Consider the following 21,996-nt stretch of genomic DNA (forward strand, 5'->3'; position numbering starts at 1 on the left):
GTTTGAAGCATTGAATTGTTTCGGGTTATTCAGAAAGGAGGTGTAATTAATCTAGATTATTTCTGTGTTAACAGTGAAAGTAGACCTTGTTTGCTTCCATTTGTGAAGAACTTCTCAGCAGTGCTGCTGTGGGCAAAAGCATTTACACATCTCTGTCAGAAACATTCAGGAACATCATGGCTCTTTTCTGCCACTGACTCATTTAGAAGGTTAGATTTCACTCTGTTCAGGAAATGTTGGAGAAAATCAGCACATCCCTCTCAAAACTTGCAGTGAGATGAAACAGCTGGTTGTTCATTTCTTAGTTTTCAGCTCATGGTGACTTGGACAGAATTCACTGTCTGCATTGACTCAGGTGACTTGTTTTTCATGTTGAGACTTCACAGTTCTTGGGAGTACTATTTTGCACTCTTGAAAGTGGACATTTTAAGCCATCAGTGCTGTTGTTTGCAAAATGTGATTTATTTTTTTTTTACTTCTGGTGCGCTCATGAATTAATTAAGAGATTTTTCTTTAGGAAATTCAACAGGAAACTGATATCCCTGAAAGAGAACTGGTTAGAGCCCTACAGTCCCTTGCTTGTGGTAAACCAACACAACGTGTTCTTACAAAAGAGCCTAAATCAAAAGAAATTGAAAATGGACATATATTCACAGTGAATGATCAGTTTACATCTAAATTACACAGAGTCAAGATTCAGACGGGTAAGTGAGATGTATGTATATTCTACTGTCATGCAGCCCCAAAACTGCCTTAAAATGTCAAGTTATCTTTTGCAGTATGGATGTCTACACATGTAAAAGGAGGAGAGTAATGTGTTTTTTTGTCAATGGTTGGTTGCATCAAAATGTAAATTTAAATACCAAGAAAAGGGTGTAAGTCATAGTTAGGCCTTTTACTTCACAGAAGTTGTAATTATCTCGTAAAAGGAAATGTTGGAAGAGAAATGTAATTCAAATTAAATTGCAAAATTAAATATGCTGCTGATGTGGCTCAGAAATAGGAAAATTGTCTCATAAGTGGCTGTACTGCTGCGAAGCTTCCTGATACAGGTGCCAGGCTGCTGAAATGGTTTTGGGCAGTGATTTGGGTGTCACAAATACTACAAACTGATCTGTACAGTACTGCACTTAATTAGCTCCTCAAAGTGCTGATTCGTGTTAGGCATAAGTAATATTAATACCTTTTGTCTGGAAAGCTTCCTGGAAGTAGTTTTTGGGTTGTAACATAGCTATGGGTATATTTCAGAAGGTATTGAGAAGGATTCATTTAGTACAACCAAAACTATTTCCTGCCCTTGCAGATCTCAGTATACAGCAGCACTGGCAGTGTTAAATTCAACATGGGTAATTCACATGATATCCCTGGCATAATTAAAGTAAATTCTGTGACCACTGTTTCAGCTTTAGTGGAATTTTCTGCTTTTTCATTTCCACTTCACCAGTGTCAGTGAGTGGGGAATATGGTTTGGGTTTCAAGACGATTTTGGAGCAGGTTTGATACTTGTGGTTTTGTATTTCTGTCCTAGCACAGAATTTTTACATCTGTGTCTTTAAAACCAATAAATACTTGGGGCTCTTGAGTGAGCAATAGCAGGACAGAAAGTGGTGCAGCAGGGAGGGAGGAGGGCTTGGTTATTGGTTGTATTATTGGTTATCATCATTATTGGTTATAATGATGATTGGGTAAACTAGACATAAAGGCAGAAGTAAAGCATGAAGAGGAGAAAATAATACAGAGAATGTGATGGAGTTGGGAGAGGATCAAGTTGGAGTATTTCTTCTGACTGAATTTTTTAAAAAGTAATTAACTAGTTCATTAAGTGAATTTTCTATCCTTTTTCTGTTTTAATGGATTTTCAGTATGAAAGAGCAAAATACTTAATGGAAGTGTGGAGGTTGGTGGTTCCTGTAAGCAGGTTTAAGTACTGTTCAAATTTTAACATAGCAATAATTAAATACCAGATTGTTACCTTGTCAGTTGCTATCAAAATACACCAGAAAGTGTTAATATGTTCTTGTGACTGCTTGGTATTGAAAACAAAATCAAGTTTGAGAACATAACTCAGGAAAATATAACTTGATGTCTAGGTGAAATAAATACTGAAGCTATCACACAATTAAATGCATTTTCATTTTGCTGATTTATATTACATTCTCTTTCTTTTCTTTAAGTTGCTGCCAAACAAGGAGAATCTGACCCAGAAAGGAAAGAAACAAGGCAGAAAGTAGATGACGACAGAAAACATGAGATAGAAGCTGCTATAGTTCGAATAATGAAATCTAGGAAGAAGATGCAACACAATGTTCTAGTAGCAGAGGTATACTTGTACCCAGTTCAGACACTGACTGGGGGGTTCTTTTTGTTTTTCCTGTTAATTCATGAAAGTTACATGGTTTTTACTTGATTTTGACAGGCTTCTGAGAGATTCCTTAAATTCACTGACCTTGTTTTGTCTTGATCTGTCTGGAGACATCCAAGTCCTTACTCTTTGCTTTAGGGTATACTCTGGGCTATACTTGGTTTCCTTTTAGTGCTGTGATGCTGTTACCATATTCTTGAAATAACACTTGACAACAGAAAAACCAACGTTCTGAGCATGAATTCTTTTCTGTTTTGATCATCTTCCTCACTGCTGGGTCCTGGTTTGACAGAATTGAACAACTCTTAACAGAAAGAGTCCTGCTGCTCTCATCTCTTAAGTTCTGACAACTTGAGGAGCAGTGCACCTTTTCCTCTCTGGAAGTTCCATAGGGCTGTGAAATTCAGAGGCTTTATGCCTCAGATCATGCCTGTGCCTCTGTGGATGAGCAGTGCTTTGAATCTTACCCAGAAATGAGTGAACAACTAATGGGGGAAGACTGGAAGTTTGCAGAGTACTTGTTAGACTTCAGGAATGCAGCCAGCCCAGTCTAATTGTAATTTTCTGATTATTTTGGTCAGTTAGGGGAGGTAATGACCTTATTTGCCCCGTCATCTTACAGTTCTGGTTTTCATCTTCTCTTTTAGGTAACTCAGCAGCTGAAGGCCCGATTCCTACCAAGTCCAGTTGTTATTAAAAAACGTATTGAAGGACTTATTGAGAGAGAGTATTTGGCACGAACACCTGAGGATCGCAAAGTGTACACTTATGTAGCATAAAATGCATTCAGCAAATCTGATTTATTCTTGGACTTATATTCTTCGCATGAACTGGGAGGTTCTTTTAAATCGTGAATATTAAGACGACCATCTCTTCTATTAAATTACAGTACATGTTCTAGACCATTCAGATCAAGCCTTTTACTCCTTTTGAGAGTTTTCAACATCAATTGATTGAGCTTCAGGCTTTCCAACGTTACCCCTGTAGAGATCATCCTTACAATTCTTCGGGAAAATGTGAATGTGCCGCGTTTGTTTTCAATACTGTATGAAAACAGAAAAATAAAAAGAAATTTAGCAAATACAGCTCATTTAAAAAAAAAAAAAAATAAAATTGTTGGAATTTCATTTCCCCAGGTCTTCAGTGTTGATGTAAATGTGTTTCTGTAGTGTTGCTTAGCACTTCGCATTGTATAAGTTGGGTTTGAAAGAAACCACAACTTGGTAAGGCAGAATTCCCAGTTATATTGCTCTGCTTCCAATGTTACTTTAACTAGCCATGGTTAATTTAAATATTTGGTAATTTTTTGAAGACCCAAGAAGACAACTTGAGCATGTTTCACTCTTTCAGCTGCACTCACTGTTCCAACAACATGAATCAGGAACTTCTCGGGGCTCAGAAAAGACCAGAATAAGTTTTGGCTTTCCCTTCTGTAATCTGAGTTCTTCTAAATTAAATTCTATATTGATTAGGTTTGTTCTGGTTTCTTTAGAAGAAAAAGGAAAATATTTTAGCGTGTATAAACTGTATAATAATTTCTGCTGTTGTACTCACTGCTGATGGTGGATTGTACAGGGCGATGTTTTTATTTCACTAAATGTAGACAAAATAAATTTAAAATAAATGGACTTAGTGTACACAAACAACTAATTCAAGTGTGTTAGAGTACAGGGATGACAATCTTGGAACTAAATACTGTCCCCTGGGAAACATACTGGGATTATATTTTGTTAATGAACATCATGGATGGATCTGTAGCCCCAGGGCTTCCCATCAGAAGTGCATATTTCAGGAGATTAAAGTGAAGCCAGCATGAACTATTTGTTTTTAAAAATGCATTTAAACATGCCGTAAAAAATTACACTGTAATGAAATTCTTAGTTCTGACACTGAAACTTTTTTCTTCTTGCCAGTACCCAGCAGAAATAGATTAAAAACTGCAGTTTAGTGGCATCATTATTCTCACAGGTAGGAATTGGGGGCAGTGTGCATTGTGCTGCAGAGATTTAATATTAAACACTGTTTCTGACTTCACAGTGCACAGATGATGTGGCTTCTGTGCCACAGCTATTTTTCTATTTTAATTCAAAGCAGTTTTTTTCTTGGTTCACATTGCTTTCATCCATAGCTAGTGAAAACCAGAGCTGGGATGGGCTTCCCAGTATATAGAGCTGGAGGTGAAACAAAAAGAAAAACTTGACAGCAGGCACTATCAGAGAGTTTCCTGAGAAGCTGATAATTAAGACCTGGTGCTGTTAAGGTAGCAGTACAACTGGAGAGTGTTTTTCATAGTCCCCAGTTTCACCCCTCTCCAGCCTGCTAAATAGCTGCTGTTCAGTTGTAGGGTATTTCTTCTAAAGAGGAGAAATGGGTGACAATTTATCTTGACTGCTCTGAGGGTTTTCTTCAAGATGCTTTACTTAGTTTCCCACCAACACACACAAGATGAGCTGCTAAGTCATCAGAGGGCAGGTGGCTGAGGGACTTTGCCATTGTTCATGACAAATTGAGCCCTGAAAATTACTAGAAAATTACTAGATTTAGGCTATGCTAAAAGCCTCTTTACCCAGTTATTCAAGCACTTGGGTGTCTCTGTACACTGTATGCAAATCTTCAATAGAAATGTAGTTGTTTAGCCACAGAACAATACTAAATACAGGTTGAATGAGAGTCTGGGGTTTGGCTTGTGTCTTAAGTCATCTCTTCTTCAAAATGTAACTCACCCTTCCAGTTGTTGCTGTGAAGGTCTCTTATGCATATCTTTACTGACGTTAATATGATGATAATTGCATGTTAATGCTTTCCCATCTGCTTTGCGGGGGGGAAAAGGGTTCATGTAATTTTTTTCTCCAGGAAGCTTGTAGAGAAGTTGATGTTGCTGTCTGTGACAGGGTGGCTGTGTCCTTGGTGTTGCAGTTGTACTTTTGCTGTGCATCAGCCAAAGCTTTCTACCTCTGGTGGCTTTTGGAAGTGCTGAGCCTGAATGTTACCTGAATTACTGTAGAGTTATGTGTTTAAGGATGGTTTTTCAGAAGATGTGTGAGCAGGAGTGTTTGCTGAAGCATTTAACAGGTGATGATGGCCTTCTTCAGTAACAAGTCCTAAGAGTACAGTTCCTATTTTAAATGAAATGTAATTTTGAAGGCTGGTTATTTATGAAAGGACTTTTGCTGAAGTCACCTTTTGGAAGTGTGCCCTTCAGCATTGAACAATGAATTTTTTCTCTTGAGGATTTAAAGATAGAGAACATGAAAACTCAGCTCAGAGAGAGCAAGACATGGCTGGGATTCTGCTGGAGGTGAGTTTGATGCTCATGCTTTTGACATTTCACTGTGTACTTACGTGAGGTTTCTTCTACAGTCCATAGAATTCTGTTATGTCTTACCTCATGTCATTTTTGCATCTCAGCTTTCCCTTGCAACTTGTAATTTGATTAAGATTTCCTCAGTAGGATTGTAGTTAACTTTTATCAATGCTCATACTGGGAAGCTTGGTTCCTTGGTGTGAATGTGCAGTAACAAGACTTAATGAATGTGGAGTTTTCATTCTTTAGATGTTTTAATGTTAAAAGTAGGCTTTGAGTTTTGTTTGAAGTTACACAGGCACGCACTTTCCTTCTAGACAAGTCTGTTTTAAAGGGCTGAGAGTACGCTTGCTTTACCACCATAACAAATAAGGTCCTGGGTATCCCTGATGCAGTTCTTGATGATTTAGACGTTCGCTGCCTTCACGGCTTTGATTTGCTCTTTTTGTCTCCTAGAATTTATCAGTGCAATGATGCTCTCTCATTCCTGGTTTGGTTTAACCTGGCTGGCATGACTAGAACCCTCACCACAGGAAAGTGCTGCTGTGTTGTTGGTGTGCACCAAGCTTGTAAAACAGCTTCACTTCTCTCTGGGTCCTGATTTTATTTTTTTTTTTCTCTCTCTTGAAGAAGAAGAGAGTGGATCAGGCCAAACTGTTTGTGTGAATTTACTTTATGTAGAATTAGAGCTTGTAATATATGTTAATGAATTTGTGTTCATAACCAGTAGAATTCAGGGATAAACTAAAGCAGATGAGACATGTCAAGACCCTAACGGGATTAACTTCTGTCTTGGGGATAATTAGAAGTGTAAGTCCTGGCACCACTGAGACAGCTGGGCACTGGGGGAGTGCAAACACAGGCACGAAAGGCAGGATGAGGCTGCCAGAACCAGCAGATAAGGGGAAGTTTTATTGCAAGGGTCCAATTATCCTCTATAACAAGGGGATGAAGTCATCAAGAGCAAGAAAGGGAAAAAGTTCAACCCTGAGGAAGACTTCGTTACTTCATCTGAAGACCCCCAAAGACCCCCGAACACATCCCCAAAAAGACAACTCTGCCCAGACTCCACCTGTTATGAATATGTATGTAAGGATGATGTGACCTCCCCTTTTACTGTATAAATATCCTAACCCTTTCCCTTAACCCTTGGAACTCCTTGTCCAGCGCAAGCTGGGGGGTTTCCCCGGATCCGAAAATAAATACCTTTGCTGTTTAAAGACTCAAACTCTGTCTCTAAACAGTTTTGCTTGGCCTTTTTCAGCTTCACTCTTCCAAAATGGGAGCTTGGATGGGGAGTGAGTCAGTGAAACTAAGGTGTTTGGTCATCATCACTGAGATGAACATGGAAGTTGTTGCATAGAAGAAATAACATTTGAACTTGCAGCAGTGATGTCTTTAATTAATTATTCTTTCTCTTGCAGTTCAAAACTTAGCATTTACTCCAGGTACAACAGATGCTGAGGAGCCTTCAATCTCTGTGACTGCTGTTGGGTTCTTCCTCTGTGTTCACTTAATTGTATTTCTGCATGTGGAAAGCCACAGAATGTGTTCTTCGTTTAAGGAGCTTCTCATTGTATTTACAGCTAATGTGAACTTTATTTTTACAACTTCAGAAACACCCAGCTTGTTCAAGATCAGCCCAGCTCTTTTGAGGGGGTACACTTGCAAATAGTGGTTCTGCCTCACTCCACACTAAGGCTGTGAGGTTCAGGCAGGTACTTCTGATCCTTCAGTCTACACATACCGAGCCCAATCTGACCTTTGCTTTCAGTTTCTGCCTGCAAAGAAAAAAATCTTGTAAATGTGGTGTGGCTGTAATGAGCACTGCCTGGGTCTGCAGCCAGCCTGGCTGAGCCCGCCTGCTCACAGCAGGTGTGAGTTATAAAGAAAGAAGGTTCACTGCTGCTGAGGAGAGACAGACCTCTTGCACCACCTCAGCTCCTGGAACTGCTGACCTGGATCATCTGTGGAGGAGCCAAGGTAATTACTTGGAGAGATGATGGTCTGCAAGCCAGGTGCTTCTCTGCCTGAGGAGAAGCTGGGAGGGAAGGGAAGGGAAGGGAAGGGAAGGGAAGGGAAGGGAAGGGAAGGGAAGGGAAGGGAAGGGAAGGGAAGGGAAGGGAAGGGAAGGGAAGGGAAGGGAAGGGAAGGGAAGGGAAGGGAAGGGAAGGGAAGGGAAGGGAAGGGAAGGGAAGGGAAGGGAAGGGGGATCCACCAGGAGTTGTTTCCTATTCATTTGCTGTTTGTGAGTAGCCTTTAGCAGCCCTGGCCTTGGGAGGAAAAAATTATGGTGGGACAGGGGTAGCCTTGGGGGTCTCAAAGGGGAGCAGAGCAGAGCCTGGTAGTGTCTTTGAGTTCATGTGTTGCTTTGTCTTTGCCAAGTTTGCTAGAACATGCTTCCAGTCCCAGAAATGCCAAAGAGTTTCTTACTCTTTGAGCCACCTCTGCAAGTACTGGGTGTTGTTCAATGTTTGGATATTGCTTCTTTTTGAATTTCAGTTAAAGAGGGGGCTAATGCCATCTCCTGCAGAGTGTCTGTCACAGCATTTGTTATCAATTTAATTATGAAAATCTGCGATTCCATCATTATCTGGGATCCAGGCCAATACCTTTTTTTGTATTTTTATTTTTTTAAATTAGGAGTTGGGGTATTGTCTGTCTCTCAGGAGGGTTGTCCTCAGGAAAGGGAGTAATTAGAAGCCTTCACACCGTGCAGGTCTGACTTGTTTCTTAAGCAGGAGCTTGGATGTGTTGGCGAGCTCACCAGCTCCTGGGGACTTGCTCTTATTAGCTCTCAGTAGGGTGCAGTTTCTGTTGGCATCTGCTGGTGGCCTTCCAAGAATTTTCCCTTGTCTTCAACAATGTAAGCTGATTAAATGAACACTTTGCTTGGCCCTGCAATTCTCAGCTTTGTTTAGGTGGGCCTGGTTTGGTTTTGTTTTTGGTTTTGGTTTTTTTTTCTGGAAGCTTTTTTTATTAAAATGTAATTTATGTAAAAATTGCTAGGTTAAATCTTTCAGAACTGAAGCTCAGTGCCTAAATTCACATGAAAGTAAGCTGGCTCCCTGCCTTGTCTCACTCTGAGCTGGGTGTGAGTGGGGTTGATGCTGGGGATGTGAGCAGAAGGCTCTCAAAGATGCCATCCCAGGGTGGTGCTAAAGTTTGCTTCTGTGGGGTTTTGTTTTCAGTGTCTCTGGTTTCTAACACTGATTTCTGATGGAACCTCCAATTGCCTCAGTCTGTGCAGCAGATCTTGGATTGTGTACATGGAATGCTTTGGGCTTTTTGTTTAATATTTCAATCAGAGCACAAATTGAGGAAGAACCTGTCTGCCTGCAAGCACTTGCTGAGGACACATAGCCCAGATTGAGCTGGAGATGTATACAAAGGCTGCCTCAGTTGGGTTGCACAAATCCAAGTCTCACAAACTGAGTGGAATGTCTGTAGCCAGGCAAGGACATGTAGTGCCTTCTAATGACATTGTTTGTCCAAAGGAGGGCAACTAGGCTGGTGAAGGGACTCGAGCACAGACCCTATGAGGAGAGGCTGAGGGAGCTGGGGGTGTTCAGCCTGGAGAAGAGGAGGCTCAGGGGAGACCTCATCACTCTCTACAACTCCCTGAAAGGAGGTTGGAGCCAGGGGGGGGTTGGGCTCTTTTCCCAGGCAACTCTCAGCAAGACAAGAGGGCAGGGTCTCAAGTTGTGCCAGGGGAGGTTTAGGTTGGAGATGAGAAAGAATTTCTTTCTGGAGAGGGTGATCAGGCATTGGAATGGGCTGCCCAGGGAAGGAGTGGATTCTCCGTGTCTGGAGATCTTTCCAAAGAGCCTGGATGTGGCACTGAGTGCCATGGGCTGGGAACCACGGGGGGAGTGGATCAAGGGTTGGACTTGATGATCTCTGAGGTCCCTTCCAACCCAGCCAATTTCTTGGTTCTGTGGTTACTCACAGATAAAAGCTGTAAAGGGCAAAGCATATTCCACAGGTTTTTGGGGGGTGCAGCTTGTGCCTGTTGCTGTGAGCTGGGGCACGCTGCCAGCACCCAGACCTGAGCCATGCAGGAATTAATGCAAAGAAACTTGTGCATCCTTGGTAACATGGACTTACTTGGGCAGCCTGTTACTATTGCCTGTGTTCAAACTGCTTGAGCAGGGCAGCTTCACAAAGCAGCCCATCCCAGTGGCTGGAGCTTTCCTGCTTTCCCTTGTGTGTGGCTACCAGCGTGTGTCTCAAAGCTGTCCATACAACCACACGTCCCAGGTGTATCAGGGCATCAGGATTGGGAAAGCTGACCCAGGCTTCAGGTACAGAGAAATTCTTGACCCCTCTCCTGACCCTTGTCTTGGTGCTGGATCTTGTCCTCCCCGGGAGGGAGGGAGGATGAACACTGCCTCAGACTGCAGCCGTGGGTCCTCCTGGAGAGGGAGGATGGTCCCTGCTGCCTTTTCCTTTGCTCAGGCAGAAAGGAACATGTTTGGGGATGGTACCAGCCTGGTTCACATCACTGCAGTAACTCTGGTTCAGTGGGAGATTTCCAAGATCCTGTGGAAGTCTCAATGTGTTTGGAAACGCAGCCCTCATTCTAGGCTCTCTTTTCACTGAGAGGTCATTAAGGTCCCAATGGTAAAAGCACAATTGCCTCAGAATTTAGGGCAGTTTTAAAGTGGGTTTTGGCAGCGTCGTGGTTTGATCCATTGCCAGTGATCTCCCTTGTCCCTACCTCAGTGCTGCTCTCCCAGCCTTGCAGTTGCACCAAAGCTCGTTTTGCTTGAGGGTAACTTGTGCTTTACTTGTGGAAGTGCAGTCACTAAGTGTACAGGGAAAACGTTGGATCCCTCTGACGGTGTGTGCTGCAGTGCTGTGAGGATGCCTCTTCCTTCCCCTGACCCTCAGTACCAGGAGGAACCTCTCTCACTTCAGTTTGCATTTTATCTCCCGTGAGCCAAGAAACCCCGTCCTGTCCCTGCAGCTCCCAGTGTAGTGTTTCTCAGGGCAGGAGCCTCAAGTCTCCGGGTCCCGTCCCGGGGAGGAGTTGCTCTGAGCGGTGCCGGTGCTGCTGCCAGCTCCGAGCTGCAGCTCCCACCCAGCCCTCCTGGCAGCTCTGCGAGGTAAGGCAGGCTGCAGCCTGCAGGGACCTTCCCGAGCCCTGTCCTCTTCTTAACTGCATTTATTTATCATTTTTTTCATTACTTTTTGTTTCTTCTTCGTTTTCTGTTCTCTGTGTGCTCTTGGAGCCTGATTTGCTGTGTGCAATCATCTATTTTCTGTCTGCTGTCAGACCCTTGCTGGATTCCTGCTCTTTGTTAGCTGGCTAAAAATGAGAAACAAGAACCATTTGGGAGGGAATTTTACTCGAACAATTGTAGTAGGTTAGGTGGTTTTTTGCTTTTTTTGGTCATTGGGGTTTTACTTGCCTCCAAACTGATGATGAATTGGAGTCACAGGGTTTGCAACGAGGGACAAACTTTTTAAAAAGCTTATTGTATTCAAGTAAGACCTTAATCCTGTTTGGTTTGGTTTTGTTGGGGTTTTTTTTTCTCAGTACTGTTTATGCTGGAGAGGTAATTGTCATCCAGCAGGTTAATTCAGTATTTTTGTCCTTGTTATAGGCAGAGCTTGAGACTAATGTAAAAAAAAAAAAAGTCTTTTAAAAGTTAGTAAGCCCAAGACATTCCATGTATTTAATGAGGCCTGCTCCCAAGGTGCTTAGGTGATTCACAGTCTCCCTGAAGTTAATTATGTGCTAATTTACAAAGCCTAAATCCTTATGTAAAGTAGCTTCCTTGCAGATGTTACTATCAACTTATTAAATCCTGTGATGCATCATCAGTCTTGTTGGTGTCAGCTAGACCGAAGGGCTCTGAGCACTGCAGTCGACTGAGGCACATCTGAAGAATTCATTATGAAAAGGAGGTTTAATTATTTCGCTGTGCCTTTCCACTCTCAGATTTTAAACACAGAGCAGGCAGTATTCTCTGAGGCTTCACTCGAGTGTTTGTTACCTGTTTATATCTGGACTTCGTGCAGGGCTTGCTGGTTTATGTATTGGTTGTAGATAAAACATTTGGGTTGATGTGCTCTTACCCAAAGCTGGACTGCCCCAGTAGGCTCCTGTACCTTCTGCTGTGTGACAGCCACTCCCATGTGGGCACAGGGCTCCAATATGTTTTTTTGGGTACCATATAAGGGTTCTTTCCCCCATCCCCTCAGCAAAGTAGCTTTTCACAGAAGATGGAACAGCTATTCTTCTAATCTCTTAAAGAGATCTTTCTTGGCACGCTCTCAGTAGGTCACTTGAATAATGTGCTTTTCCGTTTGGCAGCCAGACAGGAAAGCTGGGGGAAGGGGAAGCAGAGAAGGAGGGAAAAGACTCATTATGTTCAGGGGTTGGAGAGAAACCTGCACCTTCCTTTTCTTACAAGATCCAGCAAAATCCAGGACTTTGTTCTGATGGCATTCATCCCTTTCCCACCCAAGAGCTTCTTGCTGCCTCATGAGAGAAGTCATGGATGAGAAGGTCTAAACTCAGCAGGCTGCAGCAGTGAGGGTCATGACATCCTGATTTAATCCCAAGGTTTGGAGGGCAACAGATTGGGAGACAAGGCGAGGACATGAGAATATCCTTGTCTGAGGTTGGGAAGCCTGGATTTGAGCCTACCTTATGGACTCCTATAGGTTAAAGCCATGAGGAAGAGGAGCAGAGCACTCCTCTACTGCCCAGTGCTTAGCCAGGGTGCTCCCTTCCAAAGGAGGGGTTTGGGCAAAGGCTGATGCTCAGTTATCCTCATGGCTACCCCTGAGCTAAAGCTGCTGGAGAGTTTAGAGGCCTGAGAATCAGGCCTCAAGCTGTTCTCCAGACATCTGCATTAGATAGAGCTCAGAGGTGAGACTGCTCCCCCATCCCACCCCATCAAGTGTGTGGAGACACACAGCACAGGGCAGGGCTCTGGATTTGGCCCTTTTATGTCCATAGGCTCCATTACTTGGCTGCTGTAAATCCTGGTGACTCTTGGGATGGATGGCAGCTCTGTCACACCCCAGCTGTGCACAGGGGAGATGCCTGCAACCTTCGGCAGTCTCTGTGGGAGGCACCTGCCTGTCTGGAAACCAGCTCAGGGGCCTTGGCAACACGGGAGAAGGGGGAGTGGAGGGCAGGTGCTGGGAATGCTGTGTGGGAGCATCCTGGTGGAGTGACTACTAAAACCCCTTCCTGCTTTTGGGGATAGTACTTGAACCTACAGCTTCCCTTTTACCCTCCTGATGCCATCCATAACCTTATAGATCTATAGAATATATTGCCATGGTTTCTCCTCCAGACTGAAGGTCCTCATCTGCTTGTTCTCACCACAGTGGCTTCTTTCCTCCTTCAGAGTTGCCATTACTCCTCCTTCATGACTTTCCCCTTCGTAACTCCTGTTCTCTCCCTGAGTATCCACATCTGTCTTTTTAAAGGGCAGCTGGAACAGCACCTAACATTCAAGATACAGATATTTGGTGGATTTCTATCTTCATGTCCAATGTGTTCTGTTCCCCTCCCACACTGGGCTGCTGCTGGCCACGAAGCTGCTGTTTCGATCCCACTGCCCACTCAGGGAGGGGAGAAGCAACCCTGACCCTGGCAGTGTCACTGGGCTGTCCACCAGCCCACGGTCTAACACTGAGCACAGCTCCAGCATTGCTCCCCTGCCAGCAATGTTCCTCTTTACCTGCTCTGAGTGGTACCGGTACCGGTTCCTGCTCCTGTCCTGCCCCCGGGGCGGTACCGCAGGCTGGTGCTGGTCTTGGCACGCTGCTCCCCTGGCCCTGCCCATCACTCCCATCACATCACTGGAGGGCTCCTACCAGAACAGGTCCCAGGGATGCTGGTTCTGCTTCCAGCTACGAACCCAGTCCTAGGGAACTTTCTTAATGTCTCAGTTTTCTCGGACAGGCAAAGTTCCCCTTTCCTGCAGACACAGGAAGGCAGATGACTGCTTGCCCCTGCCCTGTATTAAAGAGTTGATGAATCATTTCCTTTCTCATGTTTGAGTAAAACTGTGTCGCTCAGAGCTCAATCAGAGTGTTTTAATGTTTTGAGCATTTGCACTCTTCCCTTGGCTCTCTTCCTGTGATTGTCCAAAGGTTGCATTTCTTTGTTTCCCTCCCAGCAGTTGCTGGTACTTGCTCAGAAGTCTTGGGGGTGGGTTTCTGGCTACCAGTGCCAATTAATTTTGTTTTCCACCTCAGCTTTTTATTTTCACTGTACATTAGTGCCAGTGCAGTTTTAAAGCATGAATGTGGATGTCTCCCAGAGAGAGTGATACTCTCCATAAAGGAAATGAAGGCACTGCAACCTTGTGCCTTTAGATTCTGGAGATTTTTCTCAGTTGAATATAAAACTAGGGTTGTATTTGAAAAAAAAAAAAAAAAAATTCAGGGTTTTGAATACCAGACTCCTGTTAATGCTGTTAAAACTCTGTATTGCTCCTGGGTTGGCAAAATAAGGAGATGAAGGGACAGTGTGATTTATTGTCAAGACACTAGAAGATGCCTGGCAAGAGGTGTGTTTCAGCATTACTGTTGTAATCGATGCAATAAGCTAAATTAAATAGCAATATGTGAATCAAAAACACAACTGGAGTTTGCTTGAAAATGTGTTTACAGCATTTAAAAAAAAAAAAAAATCACCAAAAATTGGGAGGAAGAGGAAAGAAGCAAGCAGGGCACTGAAAGAGGGATGCCTGGTACCCAGCTTGTACAGGCCATGTGCAATAGCCCACAGATACCTGTGCTGTGAAGTGCATAACAAGGGGTCAAGGTTTTTTCCTGAGGCTGATTTTATATCTGCCTTTACTGTTATCTATTGTGTTCACATGCTTTTTATTTTTTTTCTTTTGTTAGTGTGTTTTCCTTCCTTGTTTTTAAAGAACAGCTTATCTGTGTGCCCCAGAAGGGTGGAGACTCAAAAGATCACAAGCTTTTCCCAACGAGCTAAAGCCAGGCTGCTGACTACAAGAAAACCCACTGAGGTTTTCAAACCCTGTGCAAAAAGCAGTGATTGCTCCAACATGCATCCTGGTGGGACTCTCCAGGTCCAGAATGTCCATTTCCAGTGCTGACAGGTGGGTGTTGTCCTTAGAGTATCATCTCATCTTGGGGAATTGCTGCTTCTGTGGTTCAGTGCTCTTCACCTCTGCTGCCCGATGCTGGGAAGGACAGGACAGGACAGAGGGGTTTCTATGAACAGAGCTCGAGTCTGTCCTGTGATGTGAGTGACCCCAGGTTGCTCAAGAAATAACGCCTTGTCACTCTTTGCCTGTCTCCACATGTACATTAACTGTGCATACCTGGATATTTCATCGGGTTGCTGCAAAGCCTGCAGAAGACTCAACTAATTCTGCTGAAGTCTGAGACCCCTCATGTTACCGAGACTCCTGAAATAGGAGAAGGAGAGGGAAGACACCAAATTGCCTGTTTTATTTTTTTTGTCCCTTTTATTTCTTGTCAGGACCCTTTGCAATGGTGATGGAGCAGACTCTCTGATGACAGTGCATCTTCTCACCAGTGCAGGACACTCAGAGCTTCTGCAGAAAACTCTGGATCGGCTGTTGGAGTGGCTCTGCCTGGACATTCGCCTTTTCCAGGTGTCCCAGCGAGTTACTCCACTGAAATACTATGAGAGATACCCTAAGAGAAGCTCTGGCTTTCCTGGAATATCTGTTCTCCTTTTCCTACATGACGACTTGGGAGAAGAACGGATTTTCCAGATTCAGGAGGAATTCCAGCACCCGCCCTGGCGTTACCAGTGTGCTCAGATTGCCGGTGGGCAGAGCCACCCCGATGCCCCTGCTCACCAGGACTTCTATTGCCTGGATGAGCAGATGCCAGTGTGGGGCATCAGGAGGGTGCACTGTGGCCCTGAGGTCCTGAGGGTCACCGTCTACTGCAGCTTTGACAACTACGAGGATGCGGTGAGACTCTACGAGATGATCCTGCAGAAGGAAGCAACCACGCAGAAAAACACTTTCTGTGTCTTTGTCTTGTACTCGACACCAAGCATTGCTGTGCAGCTCTGCCTGAAGCAGCTGCCCATCGAGGTGGCTGCAGAGCCCAAGGACTCCTCAGCCTTGCAGTTCAGGGTGCAAGAAATGGGGCAGCTGGTGCCTCTCCTGCCTAACCCGTGCATTCCCATCAGCAGCACCAGGTGGCAAACGCAAGACTATGAAGGAAATATAATTCTGCTTCAGGTATGTGTCATAGAATCATAGAACTGGCTGGGTTGGAAGGGACCTCAGAGATCATCAAGTCCAACCCTTGATCCACTACTGCTGCAGTTCCCAGCCCATGGCACTCAGTGCCACATCCAGGCTCTTTGGAAAGATCTCCAGACACGGAGAATCCACTACTTCCCTGGGCAGCCCATTCCAATGCCTGATCACCCTCTCCAGAAAGAAATTCTTTCTCATCTCCAACCTAAACCTCCCCTGGCACAACTTGAGACCCTGCCCTCTTGTCTTGCTGAGAGTTGCCTGGGAAAAGAGACCGACCCCCCCCTGGCTCCAACCTCCTTTCAGGGAGTTGTAGAGAGTGATGAGGTCTCCCCTGAGCCTCCTCTTCTCCAGCCTCAACACCCCCAGCTCCCTCAGCCTTTCCTCATAGGGTCTGTGCTCCAGTCCCTTCACCAGCCTAGCTGCCCTCCTTTGGACCTGCTCCAGCACCTCGATATCCTTCCTGAACTGAGGGGCAGTTTGTCTGTGGTGCTCTGAGAGGAGATTTTTTTTTTTTCTTTTTTCCCAAGGAAAACAGGACTGGTTCAAAACGAAATGAAGATTTTGCTTCTTCATGGCTTTCCTTTTGCATTTGTGGATGCAGTGATTGGTATGTGTCAGTGCTGCAATGCTGCTGATAAATATAAGCACAGATCCTTGGGATGTTTTTGTTGTTAATTTAACTTCATTACTGCTCGCCTGAAACTGAAAGTGTTTGGTGGTTTTTTTGAGCAGGCTAGTTTAATATCTTCCCTGCCTGAATCAAATGATTGTAGCAGCCTATTCTTTTACTGCTAAGTCATTATAATAATGGCTCTTTCAGTGGTTTTGAAAGCAAATTGAAAAGCAAACCCCAAAACAGGTTTATTGTAAGTGTGGTGTTGGTACAACATCAGCTGCAATAGATTTTTGTGAGCTCTTGAGTGAGCTGCAATTGGGAAAAAGTGCTGAAGAAATGTCATAAGAAATCTCTGCCTTTTCTGTTTGTGTGCTCCAGAGGTTTCATGAATACAAATAAATAGAATATGACCAAAAAAAGACTGTACTGAGACAACACATAGTGGGAATTATGCATCCAAGCAGGAGGGCTGGTTAGCTCCATGTCCATACTTTCCATTATAACAACCTGTCCCACCTCAGATTGTTTTTCTTGTAATTTGGATATTTGAATAATTTACCCATCCTATATTTTGGTTTTTGATTGGTTTGGGGTTTTTGGTTTTTTGTGGGGTTTTTTGGTTGCTTCTTTTTTTTTTTTTTTTTTTCCCCTAACCTTCCAGAGCTCATTTGTGAAAAGCAAAGTTCATTATTCTGTACAGAATATTTTTATGCTAATCCAAACACATGCAGGACAGCCTTTGAGTACTGCTCATTCATTCTCTTTACAGACTTTAGTCTCCACTTGGGGTGGACAAGGCCCTGGGCATCTTCATGTAGCTTTGAGGTTGGATCTATCCAGGGCAGGGGATTTGGGCCAGGGGACCTCTTGAGGACCCTTCCTAAGTTGCTCTGTGGTTCTTCCTGCTGTAGATTCAAGGTCTTATTCAGAAGCTTTTTTGGGGGGGTGTAGCTGTACCCCTGGTGAAGGAAGCTGGAGTCCATCTCAACCTGAGGATGTGTGTCTTGTGTCCATACTCCAGGCAGCAGGCTGCCAGCCCAGCACGTGGCACTTTAATCTGCAACTCTTCGGTTCATACTGTAAATCTGGATTCTAAGAACCTAGAAACTATTTATGGTCCCCAGCCCTCCCTCAGCCCCCAACTTTCTGCCTGATTGTAAGCCACATGGAAGGGGCTGCTCATGGACTGCCACCCACGTGGATCTGTCATCCTCCCCAAGCCTGCAAGTTCTCTTTTCTTACTTTATTGGGGAAGAGGTAACCCAAACCATCTAGTTCCATAAAGAACAAACCACATTCCCTCCTTTTTTTTTTGTTTTTTTTCCCTGCTGAAGCTACTCACTAATTACTAATTCCAGGTCCTTTCTCCGAGTATTTACAGGTGATATTTGCTGCTCAGATTTTACAGGTTCAGCCTTAGGACTTAAGTAGAGAAAAGTAGGACCCTCTCCATGTGTTTTATAAACAAAGACATGAAACTTGTCCCCAGTCTGGCTCATGATACATTAATGAGTTCTCTCCAAATTTTTCCCAACAGGTTCAAGGCAGCTCCAAGCCCCGTGAGGCAAACCTTGGGCTTTCCCAGCAGCATAGAAGTGCAAACAGTGAAAAACCACCGCAGGACTTGGTCCCTGTAAAAGGGAGTAATCCTGGGTGGAGAAGCCAGGAGGTCAGAGCTGCAAAAGCTAAACCAAAAGGTGACCAAAGCAAAGCCCTTCCTCCTCAGCAAGCCGGTGGTGGCCTCCCCAGGCACTGCTGCTCTCCTCTCAGCGGCCCAGCAGCCCGGTGCTGGGGGGATGCTCCCTCCCTCCATAGGCAGGCGGGTACCCAGCTCCAGACTTCCCTCCAGGAGAGCCGTGTCCATCGGGAGCCACCGGAGACCAACGTGGATACCGGGCTGGCTGTGAGGAAACCCGGGAGTGGCCGCTGCCGCCTGCACAGCTTCTCCAGGGACCTGCGGAGCAGCCTCCTCCGGCCCCCGGCACCCAGGGCTGGGGCTGGCAGAGCCCTGGACAGGACCCAGCTGCCCCTGGCTGCAGCCAAGAGGAGTCAAGGAGCGGGGCAGAGAGCTGCGGGGCTCCTCCCACCAACGCTGCGGGACAGCCCCGCAAACAGGGCGGGGGAGGAGGAGGAGGAAGAAGAAGAGTTCTTTATATGACTGGAAACAAAGGTGCCAGAAGGACTCTTTTTTTTTCCCAGCTACAGCAGAGCACTTCTGTGAGCTTCATGGCCACCGCCACTGACTTCCCCTGGAGAGATGCTAAGGGCAAAGCAGGAAAAATAGCAGTGCATTTACAGAAAGGGTTTGCTTTTGGTTTGGTTTTTTTTTTTTTTTTTCTAATGCAGAACAGATTGGAGGATCATTGTGCAATGAATGACTAAGCCATATGACTCCTGGAGCTGTTCTTAGATGCTGAAAATAATATTCAGTGACATGTTCAGATGGGCTCGGAGGGTTTTCCCTTTGCCTGAGCTGCCTGAGCAGCAGGATGCCCTGGCTGTGGGGGCTCAGCCTCCCCCATGGCACAAAGCAGTGCAGGGAAATGCCAGTTTTTGGGAAGGTTTGAAGGTGCAGCCACATTGGCCTGAAGCACTGCAGGTGAGACAGGGCAGTCCCTGCTCTGGGCTTCCATGCTCCTGCAGCAGGGGTTGCTTTGGGAGTGATGCTCACATCCCCTTGTATTCAGGGACCTAAACCTGCAGGAAGCTGAGCAGGACACACATTGCACTGGACACTTAAAAACCACTCCGTGTTCTCATAAGAGCCGTAAAATTTTGGACTTTTTAATAAAACTTACTGTAATATCCTACCTCTACGAGAGTGATTATCTGACCTTACCTAGTGTGTTAGAAACTCAGGCAGTGCTTTTCAGAGCTGGAAAAATGTTTGGTGAGCCAGGACAGTTGGGAAGTGGAGAGCTGGCAGGCAGGAACACTCTCTGCGTTTGCTGCAGTATGTGGGATGGAGGGCTGAGAGGGATTGGGGGGGGTGTGGGGGCTACAGCCCTGACAGTGGGCTTAGATGGAATTGCTATGAACCCACAAGAAAGGCACATGTGGGACAAACAGCTTAAAAGAGAAATTTCATGGCCACCTCTCTGCTCTTGTGCCAAAGGTACTTGTGTGTGACTATTTAGTGTAGTCCCATTGTAACCAAGAGGAAGAAGGTAGAAGGTCATTATCTAGTATAGGGAAAATGCTGCATCACTTAAAACAAAAAGCAGAAGAAACCTATACGTGAGGTTTACCTGCCTGCAACAGAAAAGATGAGAAATTCAAGTCAAAGGAAAATGGCTCTGAAAATATGCTTGTAACAGTGAGTATATAAAATCCATGTATTTTAAGTGTACGTTACACCTGGTGTAAATGCTGTGTTACACAGGCAGCTGCAGGGTCAGAGGGTGTCATTTCTCCCTGGATGCATCCAATAGGGGCAGGTGACACTTTACTTTTCCTGTAGATCTGTGTCTCTCTGCAATATTATTTTATATTTCTTCCTTACATTCTGTGCCATTTCTTTTAGTTGTGTCCTTTTTGTTTCGTTTGCTGTGGGATTTTTTGTTTTGGTTGTGTGTTTTGGGGGGAGGGTCCGTTTTTTGGTGGTGTTGTTTGTTGTTTGGTTGTTTTGTTTTTTTTTTAGAAAGACTAAGAGAGATCAGGAGTAGCCAGGGGTCTGCTGAAGCTCTGTGCCCCCAGCAACACGTGAGCAGCACACAGGTAAGCAACTCAAGCTGCCCAGTTCTTAGGAACGTGCAGATGTGCAAGGTGTTGGGGGGTGGAAGGGATGGTGATGGGCTCACCCAGCTCCTGTCCTGCTTGCAGGTCCCAGCAAGGCACACAGGAGAAAATGGTCCTGGGGAAACACTGAAGAGAGAGTTCTGAGAAGTTTCTAGTCAGTGCTATGACAGCGTTGCAATCCTGAATGAAGGGTAAGGAGGGGGTTTTTACCATCTGTTTGTGTCATGCTTCATAGAAATTATTTAGTCCAGTGGAAATGGTTCTGACTTGGTTCTGGGCATCAGGGGGTGCTGAACTGCTGACTTCTCTGAGGGACAGCAGATGGAGTGGTTATTGTGGGTGGGCACCTGAGAAACAAGAGCTTAGTTTTCCAGGATGCAGGCACCCTCATGCCTGTTGGGTGGTGTTGTACCCAGGAGCATGAGGCACCCTGGGGCTCCTGTGCATCATTCTGTGGGTGCCCTTCCCAGGAGGGAGCAGGGGTGCTGCTGTGGCTGTGCTCAGGAGGGGATAATGGCAAACAGTCCCAGCCTGAAGGGAAGGATGGAGTGTGGAAATCTGTTCAAGCAGGGCCAGGGGCCTTTGGCAGAGGCAGCTGGGCAGAGCTTGCTCTGGAGTCCCCTTCATCCAGTCTGCAGAGGCTGCTGCTCTTGCTGGTGTTGTTCTAACCCCTGGCAGCAGGAACGGTGCCTTTTGCCTGTGATATTTCTGAGGGTGAGTGGGAGTGCTCCCTGCTGCCTGGACACGGGCACATAGGCAGGGGTCCCCCCCCATACCAGGCACCCATCCTTTGGTCCTGGCAGGAGGCTGATGGGGTCAGCAGTGATGCAACAGGCTTGGGCTCCTGTGTTGAAGAGAAGTTGGCAACGCTTGATTTTTAATTTTTTTTTTTTTTTTAATTTTTTTTTAATTTTTTTTTTTGTGAAGCAAATGCTGAATGCACTCCTTTCCTGAGTTTTGGGCCAAATTCAGCTTTCGTGAGCAACAGGGTCAATAATCCTGTGGCAGCCCAGCAAGGACAGCTGAGCTCTCTCCAGACTGACACTGGTGGGCCTGGGGTAGGAGTTTTATTTCTGGCAGCTCGGGCAGGGTGTTGTTCACCCGCTCTGATGCTGGGCTCTGCGCGGAGGCCCAGGAGAGGCACAGCTTCACAGCCACTTAGCGGAGGAAAAAGCTTTGTGTGTATCAGGAATCCCGAGTTCACAAGGGGAACACAACACGGAAAGTGTCCCGGGTGCAGGGCCGGGGGGTACTCGGGGCCATCGCGTCCCCGCGGCCAAGGAAGGGATGGGGAGGATGCCGAGGCACTGATGGGTTCCTCCCGCACCCTCACCCCTCCCGCAGCCGCAGGGAGCTGTGGCAGCGATGCTCCCTCGCCTCTGTCACTGTGTTACCCGCGTTCAGTCAGGGGCCCTGTCCCATCACCTCTTTTTTTTTTTTAAAATTAATTAATTACTAATTATTTAGTTTTCCGTGGTTTGGTTTTATTTCGTTTGGTCGGTTTGTGGGTTTTTTTTGTTTGTTTTGTTTTGTTTTGCCGTGCAGCGTGGCCGTGCCCGCGGGATGGGCCGGGCTGTGTGCGGGGGCCGGGAGCGGGACCTCCCGTCCCTGGATCAGCAGCTCCGCCTGGTGCCCGCAGCCCGCACCTTCCCCGCTGCGGGGCTCCATCCCTAACCCCCCAGGCTGCATCTCATCTCCTTGCCTTATCTCCTTGCCTTATCTCCTT

The 21,996-nt window shown here is 45.6% G+C and overlaps 2 protein-coding genes across 2 annotated transcripts in view; both read left to right on the forward strand.

The window, feature by feature from the left end:
* Positions 1-3,833, forward strand: part of CUL3 (cullin 3) — a 51,456-nt gene extending 47,623 nt beyond the window's left edge. The window contains exons 14-16 of the mRNA XM_030455974.1: positions 518-704; positions 2,175-2,320; positions 3,010-3,833. Coding sequence (XP_030311834.1) covers positions 518-704; positions 2,175-2,320; positions 3,010-3,141 — 465 coding nt within the window. The 3' untranslated portion in view covers positions 3,142-3,833. The remainder of the gene's footprint in view (positions 1-517; positions 705-2,174; positions 2,321-3,009) is intronic.
* A 6,890-nt stretch (positions 3,834-10,723) lies between these two features.
* On the forward strand, positions 10,724-19,328 carry FAM124B (family with sequence similarity 124 member B). Its single transcript, XM_008492503.2, has 4 exons — positions 10,724-10,774; positions 14,547-14,767; positions 15,154-15,892; positions 18,070-19,328. The coding sequence occupies exons 2-4, from the start codon at positions 14,745-14,747 to the stop codon at positions 18,688-18,690; spliced, it is 1,383 nt and encodes a 460-aa protein (XP_008490725.2). The 5' UTR covers positions 10,724-10,774; positions 14,547-14,744; the 3' UTR covers positions 18,691-19,328.
* Positions 19,329-21,996: the final 2,668 nt, after the last annotated feature.

This window comes from Calypte anna, chromosome 9 (genome assembly GCF_003957555.1).
Source record: "Calypte anna isolate BGI_N300 chromosome 9, bCalAnn1_v1.p, whole genome shotgun sequence".
Taxonomy (NCBI): Eukaryota; Metazoa; Chordata; class Aves; order Apodiformes; family Trochilidae; genus Calypte; species Calypte anna.